Source organism: Pelmatolapia mariae, linkage group LG10_11 (genome assembly GCF_036321145.2).
Source record: "Pelmatolapia mariae isolate MD_Pm_ZW linkage group LG10_11, Pm_UMD_F_2, whole genome shotgun sequence".
Lineage (NCBI taxonomy): Eukaryota > Metazoa > Chordata > Actinopteri > Cichliformes > Cichlidae > Pelmatolapia > Pelmatolapia mariae.
The window spans coordinates 32,987,981-33,011,727 of NC_086236.1; the positions used below are offsets into that span (position 1 = coordinate 32,987,981).

At 40.1% G+C, this 23,747-nt stretch overlaps 1 protein-coding gene across 2 annotated transcripts; it reads right to left on the reverse strand.

Moving 5' to 3' along the window:
* Positions 1-4,128: 4,128 nt before the first annotated feature.
* On the reverse strand, positions 4,129-23,747 carry fez1 (fasciculation and elongation protein zeta 1 (zygin I)). Of its 2 annotated transcripts, XM_063486356.1 has the most exons (10): positions 23,448-23,745; positions 19,763-20,115; positions 16,455-16,542; positions 9,975-10,061; positions 9,257-9,422; positions 6,991-7,298; positions 6,354-6,434; positions 5,429-5,504; positions 5,276-5,341; positions 4,129-5,122 (listed from the first exon to the last, which is right to left on the reverse strand). In XM_063486356.1, exons 2-10 carry the CDS (start codon positions 20,083-20,085, stop codon positions 5,106-5,108), a joined length of 1,212 nt encoding a protein of 403 aa, XP_063342426.1. In that variant the 5' UTR covers positions 20,086-20,115; positions 23,448-23,745; the 3' UTR covers positions 4,129-5,105. The 2 variants fall into 2 exon arrangements, with proteins under 2 accessions (XP_063342426.1, XP_063342427.1); XM_063486357.1 differs by lacking the exon at positions 9,975-10,061 and having other exon boundaries at positions 23,448-23,747.

Below are 23,747 nucleotides of genomic sequence, written 5' to 3' on the forward strand. Positions count from 1 at the left end.
GACTGATGATTTGGTGCTATAGATCAACTAGTATTTATTATCATGACAATTGTTAGGCTGCTGATGTAAAGTGATTCATTAGTGTATATTTGACAAAGAATCTGAATTGACATGTCTCACTTTTTATATGGCACGAATCAATGTGTTATTTTATCAGGTGGCAATATGTCCTAGTGCAGTCAACGGGGAAGAGCCAGGGCCAAAGGTGAGGCACATCAAGCACATAATAATAATTTTAATCTGAGGATAAAACACAGGTACTGAGGCTGAAAGAATCTTCAGTGCTCTCAGATGACTAAAAAGATGGCAAAGGTTAACAATGACTCAAATGAGATTAAACAATGCTGCTGTATGCCATGTCGACCAGGAGAGACTGGACAGTATAGATGTAAAACCAATATGCCAGCAGTTTATCTCAGTTAATGAGGGGAGAAGGCATGTGGCATTGGCTGCTTCACATAGTGAGTTGTTGTGTGGGGCACCAGTAGTCCATGTCTGTTGCTGTAATAGTAGTTCACGTTTAGAATAAAAAATCCCAGCTCACTGATTTGATCAGGGCAATAAAATGCCTAAAATGTTGCATAATTTTGCTGAGAGATCTTTTACTTTGTGGCAATCTTAGATGAGTAGTTTTATGGACAAAAACCACCAGGTCATTCAGTGTTCCCTTAGTGCTAATGTATCAGAGATGTTGGTGTATTATAACTGAAGTAATGTTGTTAAGTCCTTAAAGTCATATTCATTTATTGTCATGACTGTATTTGAAGCTATTTTTATTTTTGTATGATACCTGATTTATATGGAATATGGCTGAAGTAAACTAAAGCCTAAAATACTTAGTCAGTCATTTGTTTAATAGCATTTTAACATTATATAAATCACATATAAAACTATGAATTGTAATTTTAAATGGTTTAAAAGCATGTAGAATAGCATATGTAGGCAAGTATATTTCTACTGTTTTTATCAAGAAGCAAAGACAAAAAGGGAAAAAAAAGAAACAGGGCAGGGTTCGGCGGTTGAATCATCCGTCCCCACCAATGCCAAAACCAAATCTACGCCCTTGGAATAAACACCAGCCTTCAGACCAGCTGCAAAACAGAAAAATAAACACGTGGACAAAATGCATAAATTTGCTGTAATGTAAGTTAATAAAGTAAGTTACATACCGCAAAAGCCAATAGCTCCTCCAGTCACACAACCACTGTACACAGCGTTCTTCCACTCAGATATGCCTCTGTGCTGTAAGTGAAAAACAGGTACAAAAAAGACAGTTATTACAAAACACTTTGAGTTATCACACAGAAAGTGTTTTGTTTTTCATCTGCATGGCAGGAGGTAGTTATGGCAGATAATCAATTAATGTTGGAGAGAGCATTCATTAATAAGATAAGATAAGATAAGATAACCTTTATTAGTCCCACACGTGGGAAATTTGTTTTGTCACAGCAGGAAGTGGACAGTGCAAAAGTTATGAAGCAAAAATTAGAATAAAATAAAATAAGAATAAATACAGTACACAACTGTACAGAATAGAATAAAATAGAATACTATATACACTAGAATAAAATGGAATAAAATATACAATAAGATAAAAATGCTATATACAACTGAGTAAAAATACAACGATGCCAGAAAGATTATTGCACATTTGTGTTATTGCACATTTGTGGATGTGTGTGTTTATCTGTAACAGTATTCTCATATTAATTACCATCACTTTGTTTAGTGCCTTCTAATGATTTGTTAACCTATCCTTTAACCACTTCTGCAAACAGCCTGTGCCTGACTTTATCATAATACATTACATGGTGACAATTGAACAAAGCATATAATTACTAAACCAGGTAGCAGTGGGAATGTGAGCATGATTTTGGAAGAAATCATAGAATTCTAGGAAAAAAGGGTGGGAAAATGTTTAGCAGCTGTTTTTGTCTTCCTTCCAGCTGTGTCCATTTGTTGGTGACAAATGTTGCTGGATAGTGATGTGGACATAAGCATACCTAACTGAGTGTGTGAGGCAACATTTCCAGCAGTACTTGCAGTTGTAAAAATACTATATGCAATGCTAGATGAATATTATGACTGTTACTGTTTTAGGAGCAATAGATTATTATTTTTACTCCTGTTTTTTGTTTCCAGATTAAAACTAAATAAAGAAAATGTTGGACTTTGATTTGTGGGGAATACTGACAATTAAAGCATCAGGCCTTAAGCTCAACAGGTCCAAGCAGCTATGGCCTGGGTGCTGCACTGTTACAGGACCATGACGGGGAGTTATGGCCCGTTGCTTTTTGTTCTCGCACTCTCACAGATGCAGAGAAAAGATATTCGCAGATCGAAAAAGAGTGTTTAGCATCTGTCTGGGCCTGTGAACGTTTTGCCCACTACATCCAAGGCATGGGTCATGTACGTGTACAAACTGACCATAAGCCCTTGGTGCCTTTGATCAACTCATACGACCTTGACCAAACGCCACTGAGATGTCAGAGACTGCTGATGCGACTGATGTGATTCAATGTCACTGCTGAGCATGTTCTCGGTAAACAGTTAGTGGTGGCGGACGCACTCTCCAGACATCCACTGCATGGATGCTATCAGTCCGAGACAGACAGCCGGGTCAAGGTATATGTGAGCAACGTAGTGACAAGCAAACCTATCAAGTCACATAAGTTGGAGGAAATTCGCAGTGCTACACAGATGGACCCAGAGCTTCAAAAAGCAATCATTTTCATGAGACAAGGGTGGCCTCGGAGAATGGCAAAGAGCTCATCACTGCAAGGCTTCTATGCAGCCAGAAGCCACCTTTCAGAATCAGACGGTCTAGTGCTCTACCACGATCACATTGTAATTCCCACAGCACTCAGACCCAGTGTCCTTGACCAATTACATGAAGGCCACCAAGGACTAACTAAATGTAGAGTGCGCGCAAGATCAACAGTGTGGTGGCCCAACATTGGACTTCAAATGACACACAAGGTGAGATCATGCAACTTTTGCAGAGAGCACAAGCCTACACAGCGACGGGAACCCCTCGTGACTACTCCTCTGCCCAATGGCCCCTGGCAAAAGATTGCAGTACTCGAAAAGACATTGTTGCCCAGTCCAGTCAATAGGGACACGGTTTGCCAAAGGGGTGCTCCAAAGGGAGACTGAGGACTATCTCCTTTCTATGTTCTAAGGGCAGAATAATCCCTTATCAGGACTGAGGGTAGTCTACCCCTGTGATGTCGTACGTTCTGACAACACTGTTTTATATTTAAAGTACTTTTGTTAAAGGGGAAGATGTTGTGAGATTTGTTTTTGTTGTACTAGTAAGGCTACTATGGGGCCGGCCACTAGAGGTCGCTGGAACACTGTATGTTTTCAGAAAATTGATGTAGCCAGGTACACTGCTGCTACAGTTCAATAAAAGCAGTTTGTGCTGAAGAAACCCTGCGTCTTATTGCCTCCTATCATGACAGAGCTTGAGCAAGATCTTACTATTTCACAGATGTAGCGTATGGCTGAATTGTGTAAGTGTGACTTATACTGTCCTCAATAAATCTGTGTTTGTTTAATATAGGGCAGAAATATGATAAAATACTTATAATTGTAGAGTTTGTTTTCATGGAAAGTGAGAATTGTTTTTGTTTTGAAACAAAAATATCTGAATAATAATCATTTTTAAATAATCTCTTTAGTCACAATAAATTTGCAGTGAGCAGGAACATTGCGCACTGAAGTCCTGTTTTTTTTTCTAAATGTAGGTATTATCAGCATCCGATAAAGATCCTTCTCAAAAAAAGTCTTTACCAAATTTTAGACACATTACAGAAACATAAGAGCTTCTAAAAGCATCTTGGCCATTTGGCAGCTGTTGAAACACATCCAGACATATTGGAATATTAGGATATATATTATTGGACTGGAATATTAGAAACTACATGTGTAGAATCACCAGTCAAAATTGCACTCACACAGTAGTCCTGAGGAAATAAACATTTTTGTCGGTCTTTTTTGATAACTTGTGAAAGTCAAAGCTTCCAAAGAATAGATTCAAATGAAAAAGAAAAAGAAAAAAAAACTTGTGTAATTTATCAGGAGTGATTATACTAAATGCAAAACAGAAGCAAATGAACACACAACTGGGGTAGAATGTTTATTAGAATTTGCAATTAGCGATGTAACATTCACCTACATGACACAAAGGAAGTCATAAATATGCTAATATGCACAACTCTATTGAAATGAGCTTCTTTCATCGGGGGATGATATCCACTGATATACCTCCATGTAGCTGGATAGGGATGGAATGCACAGATACCTGTCGCTCTGATGACACAGTAAATAAAAGTACAAAATTAACAGAGTCCATATCAAATATTTAGATACACGTAAAAAGAAATTAGAAATAAGTCAGAAGAGCACTGGATAATTAGTGAAAGCAAAAAGTAAAGAAAAAAAAGCTTTGTAATGCACTGCACTGCACCCATAATAGTATTGTTTCCTCTCCTGTACATGGAGTAACAGTGCTAAGTTGGCAGATAAAAGTGCATGGCTTTTGTATTCAGATTAATCACTTTTTTAATCAGAAACCATACGAAGACGTGTGTGGATGCAGTATGCAGTTTAATTTGTCTGACAGTGTAGTCCTTATGAAAAGAATCAATGTACAAAACCATCACTGGTTAAGAGGTCATTTTATGATTTCAAAAATCAATGAAATTCTGTTAAAATTAAAAACAAGAGAAAGTAAAGTAATGAAGGAAAAGAAAGCAGTAATAACTATGTATCACTGTACCAAAGTGGTGTTATGGTCATTAATAGCATGTCATGCTCCATAAGTGAAGTCTGTTAAAAGTGGGAATCGGCTGTTCCACTTGTTATTCAGATGGTCACCGTTTTGTGGCCTGAGTTTGATGCGCAGGGAAGGGAGGAAGTGAGCTCAGCGAAAGGCAGTAGTCGTAGTTGAGGTGAATATGATAATGTTGATGGTGAGGATCCATAGTTGGTAATGGTAAAAGAGGGGAGGTCATGCAGCTTGAACCAGAGGAAAGTAAGGTCAGAAATGCCCTTGGAGAAGGAAGTTTCCATCACACTGCTGCCTCTGGCTTGGTGGCGCTTTAGGTAGGACACAGGACTGAAGAGGAAGACAGAACAAACTACCTTGATATAGTTTCCAACATCCAAGCTGTTCAGACAGGCAATATTTCAAGTACAGAAAATGTCACTGTTTTCCACTGTGCTGTGTAAAACGCTACAAAAGTGAGCAGAAGACTGTGTTTGCATTTACCTTTTAAGATGTAGTCGGTCAGCAGTGTAGGCACCTTCTCACTGTCCTCCTTCATGGCATAGAGTACTGCATGAATAAAGCAGACAACAAGGCTGAATGTACTACTTCTGCCTTTTATTTGGCTCTATTACAGATGTTCTGGTGTGGTCTTACTCTTTGTGAGCATCTGCAGGTCATCAACAGATGGAGGGGTGCTTTTCTTCTCATATGGAATAACCGTGTTTAGGTACTGAAACAGAATAAAGGTTCAGAAGGCTTTCTAAGACTAATAAGAGAGTAATAAGTAGCCTCTGTTAAACTGAAGGATTACATTTCTCTCTTTTTCTTTTCTTTTAAATTAGACTTTTTTGTTTGTTTGTTTAAATTAGAATTTTGTTCAACCAAAGTGCAATCAAGCTAGTGAGTTACTTGTAGCTTTACATTACAAGTAACATGAGAGTAGTATCAATTTGTCAAGCTACTTTTGACAAAATATCATGAAATTCTGTTATGTCATGGAGATGTGCCCTGGCATGACGTCAGCCACGTTCGTACTACTGAAATACTGGATTAAGCCTGAAATCACCAGGATTAGTCCAGCTCCTGTTTTGCAGTATAGCTCTAAGAACACCAAACTTTGAATCTGAACCGTCCATCATTGCAAACCAATCTAAGTACTGAGAAAACCTCTGTCAACATACAGTATACAGTTGGAGATCTTCACCCTTACACCTGCTGGTCTTCTTTCCACAGTGCATTAGCTCAGTTCAGGCCAGCTAAGGTAGCCTTTATTTTCTTTGCACCAGTGAACCTTGAGAAGTCAAAACCTTGTAGCTGGTTCCAGCTGGTGGTTGCAGCTGTTCACCAGAGGCATCTAACAGGCTTTCTAATTTCAGGCCTACGCCTAAGGATGGCCAGTCGCCTTACACTCACGGCTGACTACAAGAACCAACTGTTCACTTACTGTCTAATGAAACGAGAACTCCTAAATATGTCATTATATAATTTTTTCCATCTGTGAGTATTCATAATGGGTTGGCTCATCTGTGCATGTTTGTTTGGTTTTTTTTGTTTTTTATGTAAAACATTTAAACCTTACCTGCTTGTCATTCCCTGTGCTTCCAAATGTCTGTCTGATGCCTGTTTGTAGAATGTTGGAAATTCCCTCCATGCTGAAACGCTGTAGGACACACACACACATACAAAGATATAGTGACCATTATTACAAACTACCAATTCATATGACAAAATTCATTTTTTAATTACTCTTCAGCAGATTTCAGCATGGTATCATTGTGCAATTTATTGTATATATTGCATCCACTTCCTTAAGCCATTGGTACGCTCATATTAGTTCAGTAACAGAGAGTAAGGTACCAAGAGCCAGACTCACAGCACTCAGACTGCTGCTACATCGAATGGAGAGGAAATCCATTAGGCAGTTTCTCTCTTGCTGGATAGGACTGCACTGGGCAGTTACTGTACATAGATGATGGGTCACAGCCACTTTATAATCTTTCCTGGAAGATAATTTAGAGGCTAATGGCCTTTAGATATCCATTATACTAACAGTTAAAGAGGATGGGGAAAGGAAGAGCTTGCAGGCACTCTCATTTTACCTTTCTGTAATTTACAGTGAAAGGTTTAAAAAAGAAATCTGCACATTCATAAAATGCCTCATATTGTTAATATTTGAGATTAGCACAAGTGGTGTGATGGGGCCAAGTAATACCCACCTTAACAAGCATGGTCCCTGTCTTCTGGCCTGTGGTGCTATCGTTGCCTCCATTCACGGGCACCGTCCCTCCCCCCTGCAGGCTCATGGCCTTGTCCCGACGTCTGCGTTTGCTGCTGTCTCGTTGCTCCTTCTGCCTGTTCTGCACCTCCATTAGTGCTGTGATGAATGTGTTCTTCACCTCTTTCTCAAACTCCAGCTCATCACGACGAGCCAGCTGGCTGACGAGCTCCTCTGAGTACTCGCGGATAGCAACTTCCACCCGGTGCAGCAGCTCAACAAGCGCTGAGCTGGGCATCAGGCTCAGGCCTGCAGGATGGATTTGAGAGCGGAAAGGTTGTGGGAATCATTAGAGTTAAGCAGGATGCTAACAGTAAAATAATATTCTTTGAATAGTCTGACTATTTGGAATCGGTGCCACTGTGACAGTATTAATTACCAGTAATGTATACTAATGCGGCCCAGGGTAATTTTTCTATATGAATAAGGTACTGTTATATGAATAACATAATGAGCAGTCCCTGATGATAGCTCAGTGTATAAAGGAAGGAAGTGCAATCAGTATTTTGTAAAAAGAACACAAACAAAACAGCAGCTTGGGAGAAACATATCTGACAATGCAGCTGGTACAGTGTAATCATTATATTACATCGCAGATGCCTAAAGACATTGTCTGTGGCTGCTCATACTGTAATGCTTTAGCTCAACTGGGAAGTTTTTTTGAATTACAAATTTGATCATGTAAAATGTATGTTGAGGCAGAAAATAATATTATATTACACCCACACTAGATATAGTACCATAACGTCCATTTACTGCACGTAAAGTCTCCACCATTTAAAAAAGAATTGTGAAATAACAAAATGAATACACGAATGAATATCAATTTTGGTGACGAAGCTTGAAATTATTATTTTTATTTTATTTTTTTTTATTATTTAAGTCTCTCTCTAGCTGCAAATTAATTTCACAATAAGACCAAGGCTCTTTAATTAGTATACACTTCCCCCAGATACTTGAAAAAAAATCATTTTATCAGCATTATTAAATACTTAATTTCCTAAAAAACACGTTTGTCTTTGATCCATATATTCATGTATTCTTCCACTGTACAGTATTTACTTGCTTCATACAATAAAATTCCAGAGTAAAAAAGAATGGTGTTAGAGAGTGTTAGCCAGTTATTTTAAAAAAGAAGACAATGTGAACAAAACAGCTGGTTTCGTCATGGCTATTAAACATGAGGTGTTTCCACCACTTTGGTACATGTGACCAGTTTGCAAGGTGAATATTGTGCAGGGTGTTCATATTATGACACACATATCGTGTCAGTCACGGAGCAGTTTTTTGTCATTACATTGCAACTGTGAATCTAAACTATATAAAAAGGCTTTTGACTCCAAATATCTATCTGTATCTGTAACCTTTCGAGTGCTCTTCTCAATGGTGGAAAAGTAGAAGTACAAATAGCGTAAAAGTAGCTGAAAACCACTAAAATATGGAAGCAACATTTAGATATAGTAGCCAAAAAGGAAAGGCTTATTTTACTCATTTAGTACTGTGGGTGGCTTAATTTATTGTACAACCACCATTTTTCTTTGTTCTTATTATGTTGATTTCTCTGTGCAGCCAAAATTTCATGTTTGCTAAAGTGAGCTTGGTAATGCTAACTGACATAGCTGATAATCCCTGCACAGATGCGCATGTGCTACGTGTTTAATGCTGTTTCTGTTGATGTTTCTTTAAGAAGGTTAACTAATTATTATTTACAGTTTTTAGTTGTAAAGAAAAGTTATTGACCTCTTAAACTCTCATCTTCAAACTAACTAAATGAGATAACTAATGGACACAGATGGATAGTTATAGTTGTATTTGAGACTTATTTTTCCCTGAACATTGTATCTCTGCCTTAGGTTTAAATGGATTCATGTTGGAGCTTTTATGAAAAGGGTGATGATAGTTTTTAGCTTTAACTGATGGTAATACCAAATAAGAGAGTCCCACCTTTGGTATTTCATTGCTATCTTGAGGTATGTACCTTTATTTTGACCTAAAGGATGACTTTAATAGGAAATTATCACATTTCTGACATGCTACTTAACAGAAAATATGCACTTTTTATGAAGTCTAGTCTATTATATCTAGTCTACGAGGTAATCCTGAACGATAGCATTAGAATAAATTAGTTAAAACAGCTCAGTCAGGACATTGCATAAGTCAAATAAAAATAAGAAATAACCAGAAATATGGATTATTCACAGCTTTACCTTCATAGGAGCAGTTGTTGTTTGAAGCCTGTGACAGCTGCCTGATCTCTTCTAGCAGGGACAGATTGGTCCTGGAGGAGGAGTGACTGACCTCTTCCTCCTCATCCTCCTCAGTTTCACCAGGATCTGGAGAATTCTCCATCATTTCAACTATCTCCTCAATGACCTTGAAGACAGAAATGGAGGGATTCACAAATAAACAAGCTGACCAAGCTGTTTAAAGAGTTTACACCCTACAGGTATGACTGAGGATTTATCTATTAATGAGTTTCTGTGGACTTTACTTTTGTGTTTCTGTGTTTTTAACTAGATTTTTGTATTGTTTCTCCCACTTTTAATGTTAATGTACCTATATATTTTAACTTATTTGCATTTTTCTGTGTAATTTTGAGTATGTATTACATTATGACATTTTTTTTTGGGGGGGGGGGGGGGGGGTTTCCCCCTTTTAATCTGTAGTGGTTCAGTCCAGAATCTATTTGGGCTGTGGCTTAACCAATTAGCCAATTAGCCAGTACCACCTCGTTAAATTTAATTGGTCAACTTGTTTATTTGTGAAGGTGTGATTGGTCCACCTGGATTTTTTCTGTTTCCTGTTTTTTATTTAAACACACACTGTTTGACATTTTGCAATGACGCTGATGAAGGCCACAAGCTGAAACGTGTTGGTCATGAAAAATTTGCCGTTCACTTGATTTTTACACACACACAATCAGACCTGATCTGCTGTGATAAGAGCTTCTTCATTCAGGCAGTTGGCATTGTCGTTCTTCTCATTCATCTCCTCCTCCTCTTTTTCATGAATCTGCAAATGATAAATTATGCCAACAGATTACTGTGGTGAGGATGCCAGCAAGAGTCAAATGGTGACATCTTTGTATTAGAGTAATTAATTAAAATACATTCAGAAAAATAAATCAATTGGTGTGTTTGAATGAGAGCTCATTCAGGAGTTGTTCATTTTTTCCCTGCTCTATCCAGCAAAAAATGGCAGACAGATTTACTTTGGCAAGTAGAGTAGTCTGCGTGAGCGTGCTTGTGTTCATAAAGTTTTTCCATTTAATGTTTGATAATGGGTGTCAGGAGCTCAGCCCCGCCCCCCAGGACCTGAAGCAGTAGACCTGGGCCCCAGAAATGTAGAGGCCCTCCAGAGCATAAGAGCCCCAGGTGGACCACCACAGGGACAACCGCAGTTCCCACTCAGAGAAGAGCAGAGGAGAGCCCTGGGGAGGGGTCACCCAGTAGCCACAGTGCAGACGCCCCAGGTGACTGCGGCAACAAGCCCACAGACTCCACTGGCTACACCGGAGCAGACCAAGCCCGAGACCCAAGGACACCCCAACCCCCACCAAGAGCAGACAAATCCAGGGGGCCCAGGTCCCACCAAGCAGCCACCAGGAACAAGCCAGTACAGAACTGAGCATCCAGGCCCAGATACCGAGAAGTACCAATGCACCAGCAGATGGGGGCAACAGTCACTGGCAGGGAATGTGTCAGGGTTAAATAGGCCCCCACACCTGAGGGAGCCTGAGATGTTCTAAGAGAGAGGGGGAGTCTAAGGCCTGACCTGACATGTACACATAGACAAACAGGCAGACACACACCCTCTTTGGAGACACACAGAAATGGATGCCGTACACACACTTTATACTCCCAGGTCCAAACACCAATAACCCCCAGATAGGCAATCAGCCCCCAGATTCAGGAGATGCCCCCCCTTCAGTCTGGGGTGGAGACAAGCAGACCATCCTGGTCCCCACATCAGGAGAGCAGCCCTCCAGCCCAGACCCCAACTGGCCACCTGAGTTCATTTCAAAGTCTGATGTTTAAATATTTAAAAGGTTTTACATAATTTACTGTTACATTACTATCACATTTTAAAAACCACTTACTCGTTCCATTTTTAAAAGCATGTAAATAGACTGCATCCTGTTTACGTGTGGAATTGAAGGAGGAGGCTAAAGAGAGGGTGTCTGTCTCCTGAACCTGAACTGTGAGCAGGTTCCACAGGAGGAGATATTTTTGTGAAATATCTTTACTCCTCACAACGTTTCCTGGACCTTTTACGTTAGTGATACATGAATCATCTTTTTCTAGCACAGTGATTCCCAAAGTGTGGGCTGGGGTCCTCTGGTGGTCCACAAAGGTACTGTAGATGGGCTACAGCACTAACAGAACAGTTTGAAATGACTCGCAAGTATATTGAGTTAAATATTTTTTATAAATGTATTTATAAAAAATATTTAAAAAAGTGAATAAAACATTCGAATAGGAGCTGGTTAGTTTGTGATATTGCTCATTAGCCTGACCTAAATTTGATGCTCTTGTATTGACTGTCACTGCCAGTGTTATGTTTGTTTGTTTTGATTTTAATGACTATTGTAATAAATGCCAACTCTCTCTTGGTGTATGATCGCCTAACCCTACTGGATCTCCGACCTTCTGCCAAAGGCTGGGCAAAGTGGAACCAAGCTGGACATAAAACTTTGCCCCCGCTAATATCGGAGATCCCGGCTCACCTGTGCCGTGTTCCAGATCCACCACTCCGGCATAAGTGCCGTCGCCGGGGTCGCCGGGCTGGCTTCCTGGTGAAGCTGAAAGCTTCTTTAAGGTATTCTCTTAAGCCCTTATCCAGAAAACAAGGAGCGGTGCCAAACTTCTGTTTCTCTCGGCGATCGTTGGAACCTGTTTGTGCCTGGCTGGTACCTGTCATCGGTCTGGATGGGATGTTCCAGTCCCGAAAACCCTGCTCTCCTCGTCCCCGCCGGCGTGGTGTGAATCTGCGGAACCTGCGGCCTCTGTGTCGGGCTTCTAAGACGGCTAGCGACGGGGATCCGCCACTTACCGCCAGGATTGGCCTGGTAAATGCTAGGCTAGGTCCCTAGCGAACAAAACGTTTATCCTGAAGGATTTTTTCACATCCCGAGGACTGGATTTTCTCTGTGTGTGCGAGACGTGGCTGAGCGCTGGTGAGTGCAGCATCTTCTCAGATCTTCTACCTGGCGATTGCTGCTATTTTAATTCCCCGCGTATGTTGGGCCGAGGAGGAGGAATAGCTACGATCTTTAAAAGTCATTTCAAATGTAAGCAGCTATCAACCCCGTCGTTCACCAGCTTTGAACTGTCTGTGTTTGAGTTGGGCTGCTCCCACACAGTGTTGTGTGCGGTGGTTTATCGGCCTCCAAAATACAATAAGGACTTTGTGAGTGATTTTGCTGACTTCTTGGCTGAATTCATGCCAAATTATGATCGTGTTCTTATTGTTGGGGATTTTAATATTCACGTGTGTTGTCCTGATATGCCCATGGCGAAGGGTTTTTTAAACCTTATTGATTCATTTAATCTGATGCAATGTGTGACCGGTCCCACACACGAACGTGGACACACACTTGATCTTGTTTTATCTCATGGTTTTTCTGTTTTTAACATAGAGATTTGTGATGCTGTGTTTTCTGACCACAGTCCTGTGATGTTTGAAGTTCCTCTTGCCTGTGCCTCAGTTAAACCTCGCGCTGCTGCTCAGCGCTGTCGTGTTTTTAACTCCTCCACTGCTGAGCACTTTTCAACAGTTTTTAACCAGATCTGTAAGATCCCGGATTTTTTATGCAGCCAGACTGAGGAACTGAGCTCATGGTTTTATTCCACCTGTCGGACTGCTTTGGACACTGTCGCTCCATTAAAAACCAGACTGCCTAAAGCTAAATCTGAGCCCTGGCTGAACGACATGACCCGAGCTGTCAGACGCGACTGCCGTCGAGCTGAGCGCAAGTGGAAAAAGGACAAATTACAAGTGTCATTCCAGATGCTGAAGGACTGTTGGCGTCAATATCAAAGAACTGTAAAAGATGCCAAAAGAAAACACTTATCTGACATTATTTTGTCAAACTGTCACAACCCGCGCGTTTTATTTAAAACTATTAACTTTGTTCTTAGTGCACCATATACTGATTGTATCGAGCCCTCATCAGAAGCCTGTGAAAACTTTTTACACTTTTTTATTGAGAAGGTCTCCTCCACAAGGGCTCAAATCTCTCCTTGTGCTCATGACCTCTCAGTCTCTGTTTCCTGCTCTGCTGTCTTTGACAGGTTTGAGCCTGTGACTCTGTCCTTTGTAAAGGAGACTGTTGGTCATCTTAAGCCTGCAGGGTCTCCAAATGATGCTGTCCCGCCTCGACTTTTAAAAGAGGTGTTACCTACAGTTGGACCTTTGGTTCTTGAGCTGGTAAACCATAGTCTGATGTCAGGTGTTGTCCCTAAAGATTTTAAACATGCAGTAGTCAAACCCCTGATTAAAAAACCTGCTCTTGATCCTACAGTTCTTGCAAATTACAGGCCTATCTCCAAACTACCTTTTCTCTCCAAAATTCTTGAAAAGGTAGTTTACAGCCAAATAATGACCTTCCTGGAAAAGCAAAATGTGTTAGAGGTTTTCCAATCTGGTTTTAAACCCTTTCACAGCACTGAATCAGCCTTTTTATAAGTTTTTAATGACATATTTTTAGCTACTGATGCTGGGGATTGTGTTGTTCTTGTGCTTTTAGATTTGACAGCTGCGTTTGATACAGTGGATCATGCCATTTTATTCTCTCGTTTGGAGCACTGGGTGGGCATTAGGGGCACAGCACTGGAGTGGTTCAGGTCTTACTTGGCGGGGCGAACTTTCTGTGTCAGTCTCGGTGACTATGTGTCGTCCTCCGCTCCCCTCTTGTGTGGTGTCCCACAGGGCTCAGTTCTAGGCCCCCTGCTCTTCTCTTTATATCTGCTTCCTCTTGGTTCTGTACTGAGAAAGCACGGCATTGCTTTCCACTTTTATGCTGATGACTGTCAGATCTATGTCCCTCTAAAGAAAAAAGGCAGATACCTCACACAGCCATTACTCCAGTGTCTCGATGACATTAAGGCTTGGATGTCTGTCAACTTTTTAAAATTCAATGATAAAAAGACAGAGGTGATGGTTTTTGGTAGCCCCACTGAGACCCCCAATGTGTATTTAGATTCCCTGGCCCAGTACATTAAGCCAACTGTCACAAACCTGGGGGTCAAAGTGGACTGTGATCTGAAGTTTAATAATCAAATTAAGGCAGTGGTAAAATCTAGCTTCTTTCACCTCAGGCAGCTGGCAAAAATAAAGCCAATTCTTTCACGGCAGCACTTTGAGACAGTGATCCACGCCTTTGTTAGCACTCGGCTGGATTACTGTAATGCACTTTATATTGGGGTCAGCACATCATATATTACCCAACTACAGAGGGTGCAAAATGCCGCAGCTCGTCTTTTAACTGGCACTCGAAAGTTTGAGCACATTTCCCCTGTTTTAGCTTCACTTCACTGGCTGCCCATTTCTTTTAGGATTCATTTTAAAATTCTTTTATTTGCTTTTAAAGCTCTCCATGGCCTCGCCCCATCTTATCTCTCTGAGCTGCTACAGCCTTATACACCCACCCGCTCTCTCAGGTCAGCTGATCAGTTGCTCCTGAATGTACGCAGGACTGGGCGTAAACTTAGAGGAGATCGTGCTTTTGCTGTAGCAGCTCCAAAACTGTGGAACGAGCTTCCTTTAGAGATTAGACAGGCCAGTTCTTTACCTGTTTTTAAATCACTCTTGAAAACCCACCTCTTTACCCTGGCCTTTGACACCACGTGAGATGTTGGTTTTTATTTTTATTTTATTTTAGTTGTTTTTAGGTGATTCGATGCTGTTTTATCTTGTTTTTGTTTTAATATAGGGCTGTTTTAATTTTATGTATTATGTGTTTTATTTATTTATTTTTGCTGTTTTCTGTTATTCTATTGTTTTAACTTATGTTCTGTACAGCACTTTGTTCCTGTGCTGGGTATTTTAAAGTGCTTTATAAATAAAATTGGATTGGATTGGATTGACGTTTGTGTCCCAGTGGCAGATGGGTCACTATGACTGAGCATTAGCAATCTATAGTGAAACAGCCTATGTTTTTATATTTTTCAAATACAATTTGAGAAATACATCACTTTCTCTTGAACTTTTATTGAAGATGAATTTTCTGATTTTTAAGTTGGTCTGCAGCGCTCTTGACTTTGATCATGGCTGCTCTAGCAATGTTCAAAACTTATGGGTTTCCATTAAGCCTCAGCTATACTTTGTCTGTGGTGCTATTGAGCAAATAGATAGCATGATAACATATGATGGTGCATGTACCAAACATTTTTTAATTAAGCACTGTTACCATACGTTTTATTATCAACTTAGCATTTAACAGTTTATCCATTCCTCAATGCTGATACAATAATGAGAAAGTGATAAATATCCATGTTACAAAAGGAAAATCTATTTTGTGGCTCTACTCATTTCGAGTTAAATAGAACTACATTTTTATAATATTTAAAAAGTGTGGCAGGAGAAACAATCAGAGGTATAAATGCAGAGAAAAGATTTTCCTCATAGGAAGCTGTCATATGTTAAATATTTTGTGTCTCTCTAGGTATAAAACCTTTAGCTTGAAGGCATGAATGTGATACATTTCCACAGCCACCCTCTGCTCCTGTGATAACCACAGTTCCTCTGGCCTTCACCAGTCCAAACATGGCGTAGAACGCTAAGTGTCTGCTGTCCTGCTGAATCTGACAGGCAATCAAGGAAACAGAGGAGGAGGAGGCAGAGCTCAGCTGAATGCCAGACCAGTCAAGGGTGGTCAGGCATGCTTTCAATTGTCAGCATGAAATGAATCTTACAGGAGCAGAAACTAGTCATACTATTCATTTTAGCACATCAAGATGGAAAATAATGACACACAGCATTTGTCTTTAAGAAAAGCATCATGATTATCCTTACAAACACAGAAATTAGTGAATGTAGTTAACCATTTATAGCAAGCGAATAGACAAACATGTAAATATTTGACTGTGAGGTGCATTTTCTGGGTCAGACATGTTCATGTAAGGATGAAATGTGTAAACAAACATTAGAGTGGACCAGAGAATGAGCTTTCCATTCATTCAGCACCCATATTACACCACAGTGTTAAGGATGCTCATCAGAATAGTTTGCAATCAGTTCAGTGTATTCATTTATATTTAATACTAATTTACGACAAGAGTCATCTCAAGGTGCTTTTTACTATTGATGAGAATAAAAATTTGCATAGAAATGGTGCAAAACTATTCCTACATGTATATATTAATTAGATTTAAACTAAACATGAAGGTGTGGCATGAAATGTACCTCCTGGTCAGAGATATTGCCGTTGATTCCTTCCGAGTCGGTGCCGTCCCAGGTGGCGGTGTAGTTGTCAGTTAGAGCATCCCACACACTGCAAAACAACACAGACCCATGTCAAAATGCAAACCTACTCAAGCAAATATCAAAAAGAAGTATAAAGACACAATTTTTGCCCTCAGCTCTTGCCCTCAATAGATTTGTTTTTCTGGTTGTAAAAAGCCGTGTACTCAGCCCTATGTTCAGCAGCCTGCAACTCAGTCAATATTTCATTGTGGTGGAGTTCAGGGCTGCAGGGGAGCAGTGCACAATAGAAAAGAAGTGCAGCTTACTACGTGTTAAACGGTATCCTCAGCAGAGATTTAGATAAAGTTCCTCACATCATTGTACAAAGTGTTCTCCAACTCTCCCAGCGTCTGTCTGATGCAGAGTGAAGTAAAAACTGGGAGAGAAGTGTCCTTTGTGTCTGAGCTTGTGTGTGTGTGTGTGTGTGTGTGTGTGTGTGTGTGTGTGTGTGTGTGTGTGTGTGTGTGTGTGTGTGTGTGTGTGTGTGTGTGTGTGTGTCACTCAGAGGTTGGCTGAGGCCTGTTTCCCTGCTCCCAGTGGCACTGCCCCTGCCTGCTTACACAGTGGACTCCATTGAGCTGGCAGCTTACCTCACCAGTCATGCCTGTGTGTCATGGCTGCACACACCAGGCCAAAGATTAGTTCTAGTTTTCCTAAAAGTTAACAAAGCCTGATGGCACCTCTCTGGCTCGTGTTTTCAGAGGTATATTTGTTGCCAATGCGATTCTAATTTGCAGGATCATTAACAGCTCTGGTCGCAGAGTTTGCCTTTCTATATTAATGTGGCAGTACGCTACAAAGTGATTTCAAGTGCATTGGTATTGCTTTAAAACTAAAGAGCTTAAATCAGAATACAGGGAAAAAACTGCTTAGAAGTGTCAACAACATACCACAATCACACTGTAGACACAGTGCACAGCTGCACTGAACACGCAGTAAGTGTTTAGGCAACATGCTGTAACTTGCACTGTACTGTATTTTCTAACTGTTGGATATCTATTCTGTTATACAGTATTAAGGACCTTCTGACCAACAAAATATACTGTGCACCTCTCCAGCATACCAGATTTTAACTAACTAACTAATAGAACTAATATCCTAGATGCATGAAGGAGCGTTTCCGCAGGTCCTTCCTCCCTGCAGCTGTCAGACTGTACAATCAAAACTGCTCCCAACAATCATAGATGTTTACATCTGCGCTGTAACTGCAATAATTTAATCAACCGATTCGCACTACAACCTGGGTTTGCCTCTTATCTGTAGTTAATTTTATTTAATTTAATAACTGTTTATAGTAACTATTGTCCTTAATGTAAATATGTAAGAAAAAATGTGTATGTTTCTGTTCTGTGTCCTGTGTACTGTTTGTTGTATATGTGTCTTTTTGGCTGCTGTTACAACCAAATTTCCCCTTGTGGGAAAATTAAAGGATTATTCTATTCTATTCCATTCTATTCTATTCTATCCTATTCTATTCTATTCTATTCTAATATATTGTTACAGGATACAGTATCTTATTCTATATAAGATTTTTATCTAATCTTTCCTTTCTTTAACAGCCTTGAGCTAGTCGCCCATGCTTTCAAATCCAGATGGGATTACTGCATTTAGTACTGCACTAATATCACAGATGAGCATGTGCCAAGGGCAGTGCTAGTAAGCACATTTTTTACTATTTCAGCCTGGTTACACACTGAGTCTAGCTAGCTGACTGGTGGCTGTAGCTTTATATAACACTTCAAGTGGTACCAGTCTTCTTATGTGATGCTTTTTCCTATAAATAAAACTGAAGAATTTAAATGCAGTAAAGCTAACGTAACCAGTCACAACCACATCAGAAACCAGAGCAGCACATGACGAGCACGTTCTGTGTTTATAACACATGGTTGGTCATCTGGCCTACAGGGAGTGGAAGTCCATGTTCCGACGCTGTCCTGCTGTGTTTCCTGGCCTGCAGCCACACAACAGGAATCATTCTGTTTAAATTTCTAGCTCTCCATCAGCTTGACAGATTCACTCAAAGCTGAGTTTCAGATCAGGTGACTGCAGGGATTACTCCAAAATGTGCCACATAGGGTTTTCAACCAAGCTGCAGATTTAGACTGGTGAATAGTTTTGTTTGTGTGTCAGCTTCTCCTGTTTGCTCCTGTGTGACATAACAAAACACAAACCTTCCAGTTTCATTAACACCAGTACCACCTCTTCATGGTACAAACTCTTCTGAGGAACATGGAACACTCATGTATGTCTGATTGAAATGTATTTCTTATGGTTTCCTTATTTATGACACTAGTGTATCAATCCACCCACTGCCTTGCACTCTGCTCTGTACTCACTCAGAGCTTTATTGACCAATAAAAGCTCACTTTTCTCACCAGAAATTAATCATTGCTCAAAGTCATATAATCCTTTCCAAAAAACTCTGCTGTCACACCTACAGTCAAGCTATATTTAGCATGATTCAGAGAACGCCTCAGAAGCTGCTAACAAGAGGAGGAGGAGGCTCTGGCAGTCAGAGGAGAGGCAAAGACTGGGACAGGGCCAAAGCCAACTGAGGCGTACGACGCTGCACACTGAATAATTCAGCATGCAGCCTGACATGGTGGAGGTGGGGAGGGTGGGGTCACAGTGCTGATTGACTGCATGTTTGGGGATGTTGTGGTCTGTGTGTGGAAATGTTTTGGCTTTTGTTCCAGGCTGCCAAGTCGTTTCAGCCTCCAGTGTGTGTGTGTTGTAAATGGAAGCATAATGAGCATATTGCTAACTGATTAACATGAAAGGCTGTTCTTTTTTATGTCTGTTGATATTCTACCTCCTGTGTTTCTTTAGGGGACTAGGCATGTTTCTAAAAATGTTCTTTCATATACTTTCTGTGTCAACATAACTGTAGCAGAGATCCTGCAGGTTCACCAAAGGACAGAAAATTTAAAGACAGAATATAGATTAATAACTTTTTCACTCAAACATTATTTTTTTTACGATAATTCCAAATAATACAAACCCTTGTAGACTCTATCTACAGTGACAGAAACTGACTTTAATTTTTTTCTGTTTTTAAAGGGATTTTAGCTGGGTTTAGAATTGGTGCCTCAAGTTAAGCTCAAATTGTTCTGGGTTCATTATAGTTTACACACTGAACAGTGTCACATCCTTTATTACCACAGCTGTTTGGAAATACACAGTAACAGATGACTAAAGACTGAAAGATTCCAATAAGTAAACCTTGCTTCAGATATTGTGTCACTTACTCTTCATCTTGCAGTCGCTCCTCGTCCTCCTGATTGTGTGACTGGTTGCGTATGGGCGCCAGGCCCTCCGTCTTGGTGTTGTAATTGTGGAAGCACACATTGAGCTTCTCGTCAAACTCATTTACCAGGTCCTCCATTGACTTGAAGCTCATCATCTCAGAGAAGTTTTCCAGTTCAGAGAACTCCTCACGGGTGATGGAGGCCAGGGGGACGGTGGTGGTGGTGGAGTAGGAGTCGTTGATGAGACTTTGGTCCATCTCATCCATCCTACAGGGCCGGAGGTCCTCAAACTCCTCATCTAAGCACACAAGAGGGGCTTCCATAGTGTCCCCTATCAAGTTAATGTCTGAGTCCTGCAGGAAACAGAGTCATGCAGCATTTAATGAACTGCTTTTCCTGAATTTTGAAGAGCTTTTAAATTCAAGACATTTTAAGTTTGAGCATATGTTGCTTAATCAGCCAAGGCCACAAATGTGTTTAAAGAAAAGGTCTGGTCAGTCACAGCACAAAGGTTTTTCATGATTTCCATCTGTCCCCATCTGCTTTATTAACCAGTGTCCCAGAAGGATTTATTTGGTCTAGCATAAATCATGCCTCTCTGTCCTCATGTGGAATGGCACCAGCACGTCTAGACAAAGAGGAGATAGAGGTAGGTGTGCCAGAAGGGGACCAGGTCCCAGGGGGGACCGAACCAGTTTGCTTTACTGGTAAACCAGTTAATTAAGTACACCAACAATGATTTAACTGATGAGAGCTTCAATATTCTGGGACATGAAATTATAGAACCATTTGTCAAAGTACATTGTATATTATAATCGTGCTATTTTTGTGTTGGTCAAAGCTTTGCTTGATATACACTGAAAAAACACTTAAAGAATTTTGGATTACATGAACATTTTCCATGCAGTTTTATTACATAATTGAACTGTAAAATATTTAATGGAATCTGGCCAAATCATTGGTGTCTATTCAGTTTATACCAAGCACATTTTCCTTAATGATTAATTATTTGAATTAAAAAAAACAACCCCAAACCTTTGATTCCATACATTTCAGCTGATTATTATTTTTTTAATGGTTGTTTAAGAGCAATTTTAACCCATACCACAACCTTTCCTGGACATAACCATGCTTTTTATTACCTAAACCTAACCAATCAGGTTGAGATAGCATACATAAACACATACTATACTGCTACAAGCATGTGCTACTATAGACATACAATATAAGGATCCATATAATATTGATACATTTCATTTTCTGTTAATTAACTAAACTAATTAACTATCAATGTATCGTTTGTTCACAATAAATGTTACCAGAACACGTTCTTCTCATTCAGATGGACTGACTCATGTTCCAGTGGTGATACAAACATATAGGTAAAGATCATTTTTTAACACCATCATAACGCTTTTACTTCAGACTTCAGAGCAGTATTTCAAAATGTTTTAGAAAATAAACAAACTTATTGGTAAAATTTTACTAAAACACAAGAGACCATTAGAGTCCCAAATTGCTGCTTTTTTGTGTTGATTGTTTTAGTATAGTACCGTGTTTTTCGGACTATAAGGCGCACTTAAAATTCTTTAATTTTCTCAAAAATTGACAGGGTGCCTCATGTATTGATTCTGGTTGTGCTTACTGACCTCGATCCGATTTTATGTGCTACACGGCACGAAAAAATCTGTCAAAATGTTTTAGTACGACTTTGGTAAGCTACGAAGCTGCACCGCTTGATGGATTGTCGGAGCATTACGGCTACGGTAGTCAGGAGCCTCGCAGAGTAATACGTACTGTGCTTCAACATAATATTGTGGTATCTGTATAAGGACCCCAAAATGGCACCTGTTAAGAGACATGCTTACGAAGCAGATTTCAGTCACGTTTTGTTATAATCCGGTGTGCCTTATAGTCCAAAAAATACGGTATTTACCTTGGTATGTTTTATTTTTTTCCTGTGAAATTAAGCTTAGCTTCAGAAGAACAGAGAAAACTTACAGGATGAGGTATGTTAAATGTTCCCTTTGAGAAATTAGTTCTCAGATTCTTATATTCAAAAGTTTATTCCATTAGTTTGTGGTTTAGCATGCGTTCCAGAGTTGGTGCCTAGTGTCAAACTTGATATCAAAATGTGGAAAAGATTAATAGAATTTATCTATTTAAATTGGTGAATTACTGTTACTGTTTACACAGTTCGTAGTAAAAATATATAAATAAATATCATACTTCAGTTAACTTAACTGAAGAGTAAAATCAGTATACACTGATAAATGTTAATTAAAAATAGTATGTGTATGTGATTTAATTTAATAAAACCAGAGAGAGTGAAGGGTGCTGACAGTCAGTGCTGGAGTACATCTTTTCTGACAAGTTGTGCTTTGCTCAGGCTGCCTGACGCAGTGTCAGACAGCAGTGAGGACTAATTTAGCTCCTTTGTGCTTTGCTGGACTGTGGCCTGGCGTAAATGGGTAAGTACAGAGAAGTCCATTTAAAAACAAGCTTGTGCGAGTCTCTTCCTTCTCATCGCTGCACTCAGCAAAGTGCTGCAGCCGGATATCGTCTTTCAGAATCTCTCCCTTACTTTCTTACTCTCCTCACTGTGTAGCTCGCTTACTTTGTTTGTTAGTGATCTCCCATTAATGGTCCTAACTCTTGTTTCAGTCCACACTGCAGTAGAAGACAAACACATACACATGTAATGGTGACTGACAACTTGTGTCTGTCAACAGGCCAAATTAGGTGGATCTGGTCTCCCAAATAAGGAGCACAGACATGGAAATTAGTGGCTGACTCAAACCTCGCCATGGGGACTCTTTGTAGGAGGAATTGATGAACTGCTGCTTGAAAATCTGGCAGGCTAAGAACAAAAATTGCAAATTCAATTTCTTAAGAACACTCGTCCCATCATGCAGTAGCCTTTCTGCTTACTGCTGGGTCAGTTTAATAAGCTGGATGTGGAATATTTTGCCATGGCACAGGAAAGGTGGGAGTTTACAGCATCCTTAAAAATGGTGACAGTATAGAGATGGAGCTGTTAGAGATGTGCAGGTACGTGTGTCTGTGTGTCAGCTTTTTTTGTATGTGACCTTCACAGAGAGTGGTAGTGGTCTCAGCATGGAAGTGCCAATTGCACAAACTCATCAGAGGTCATTTAATGCAATGGAACCAAATCTCTAATTCTATTTTTGAGTAGCAACTGCTGAATCAGACAAATCAAAGAGCAGCTCCCTTGCTCTTTTTTTCTAAAGAATTCTTTTATCCTCATTCTTTTGCTCAATACATTTGAGCATTTTTCAAATGATGCCATGTTAAGTGCTTTTAAAAATAATAGGCTGTGGTGTATTAAGAATATAGAATAAAATGTCACATCTTTTACAGCCATCATTGTTTTAAGCTTATAAAAAAGTCATATCAATGTGATTTTGTCCCACATAAATAGAACTGAAAAGGATTCCTTTTTAAATCAATATTTACTGCCATGACAGAAATGGAAATCAAGCAAGTGCATGTCATCAGCTCATCAGAGGGAGGGAAAAAAAGAGGTAATGGGGGAGGGAGAGAAGAGAGGAAACCATGGTTACAAGGCAAAGATGGTAGCAAGATGCAAACGAGGGTCTGGAATAACGGGAAGGACTGGAAGAACAAACATCGGGATTAGAGTGCAGACAAGAAGACAGATTACCTGTGGTTAGAGGAGCCGTTTTTGTCCTGGCTTGGTGTGTAGGCAGGATCTTCTCAGAGAAGAAGAACAGGCACCTCCCTTCACAGCAAAACCCAGAGATGAGCAGCAGCAGTCGCATTCATTCCAGGGCGAAAAAACAGAGCGAGAGGAGAATTCAGGGAGGTGAAGTGTAGTGTGAGCTTTGGTCTGTATCCCTACCCTCACCCGTTAGCCCACAGACACCCTTATCTGTCCTCCTACAGCCCGTTGTTTTCCAATCAATAGGCAGCCAACCCAGCTCATTCAGAGCCTGCGCACTGC

Excerpts from the sequence above, each read along its gene's own strand:
- fez1 (XM_063486356.1), bottom strand. The coding sequence starts at position 20,085 with ATGGAAGCCCCTCTTGTGTGCTTAGATGAGGAGTTTGAGGACCTCCGG. Across the intron at positions 9,423-9,974 it reads CTCTTATCACAGCAGATCAG|GTCATTGAGGAGATAGTTGA; the intron begins GTCTGATTGTGT and ends TCTGTCTTCAAG. Across the intron at positions 6,435-6,990 it reads CAGGGACCATGCTTGTTAAG|CGTTTCAGCATGGAGGGAAT; the intron begins GTGGGTATTACT and ends TGTGTCCTACAG.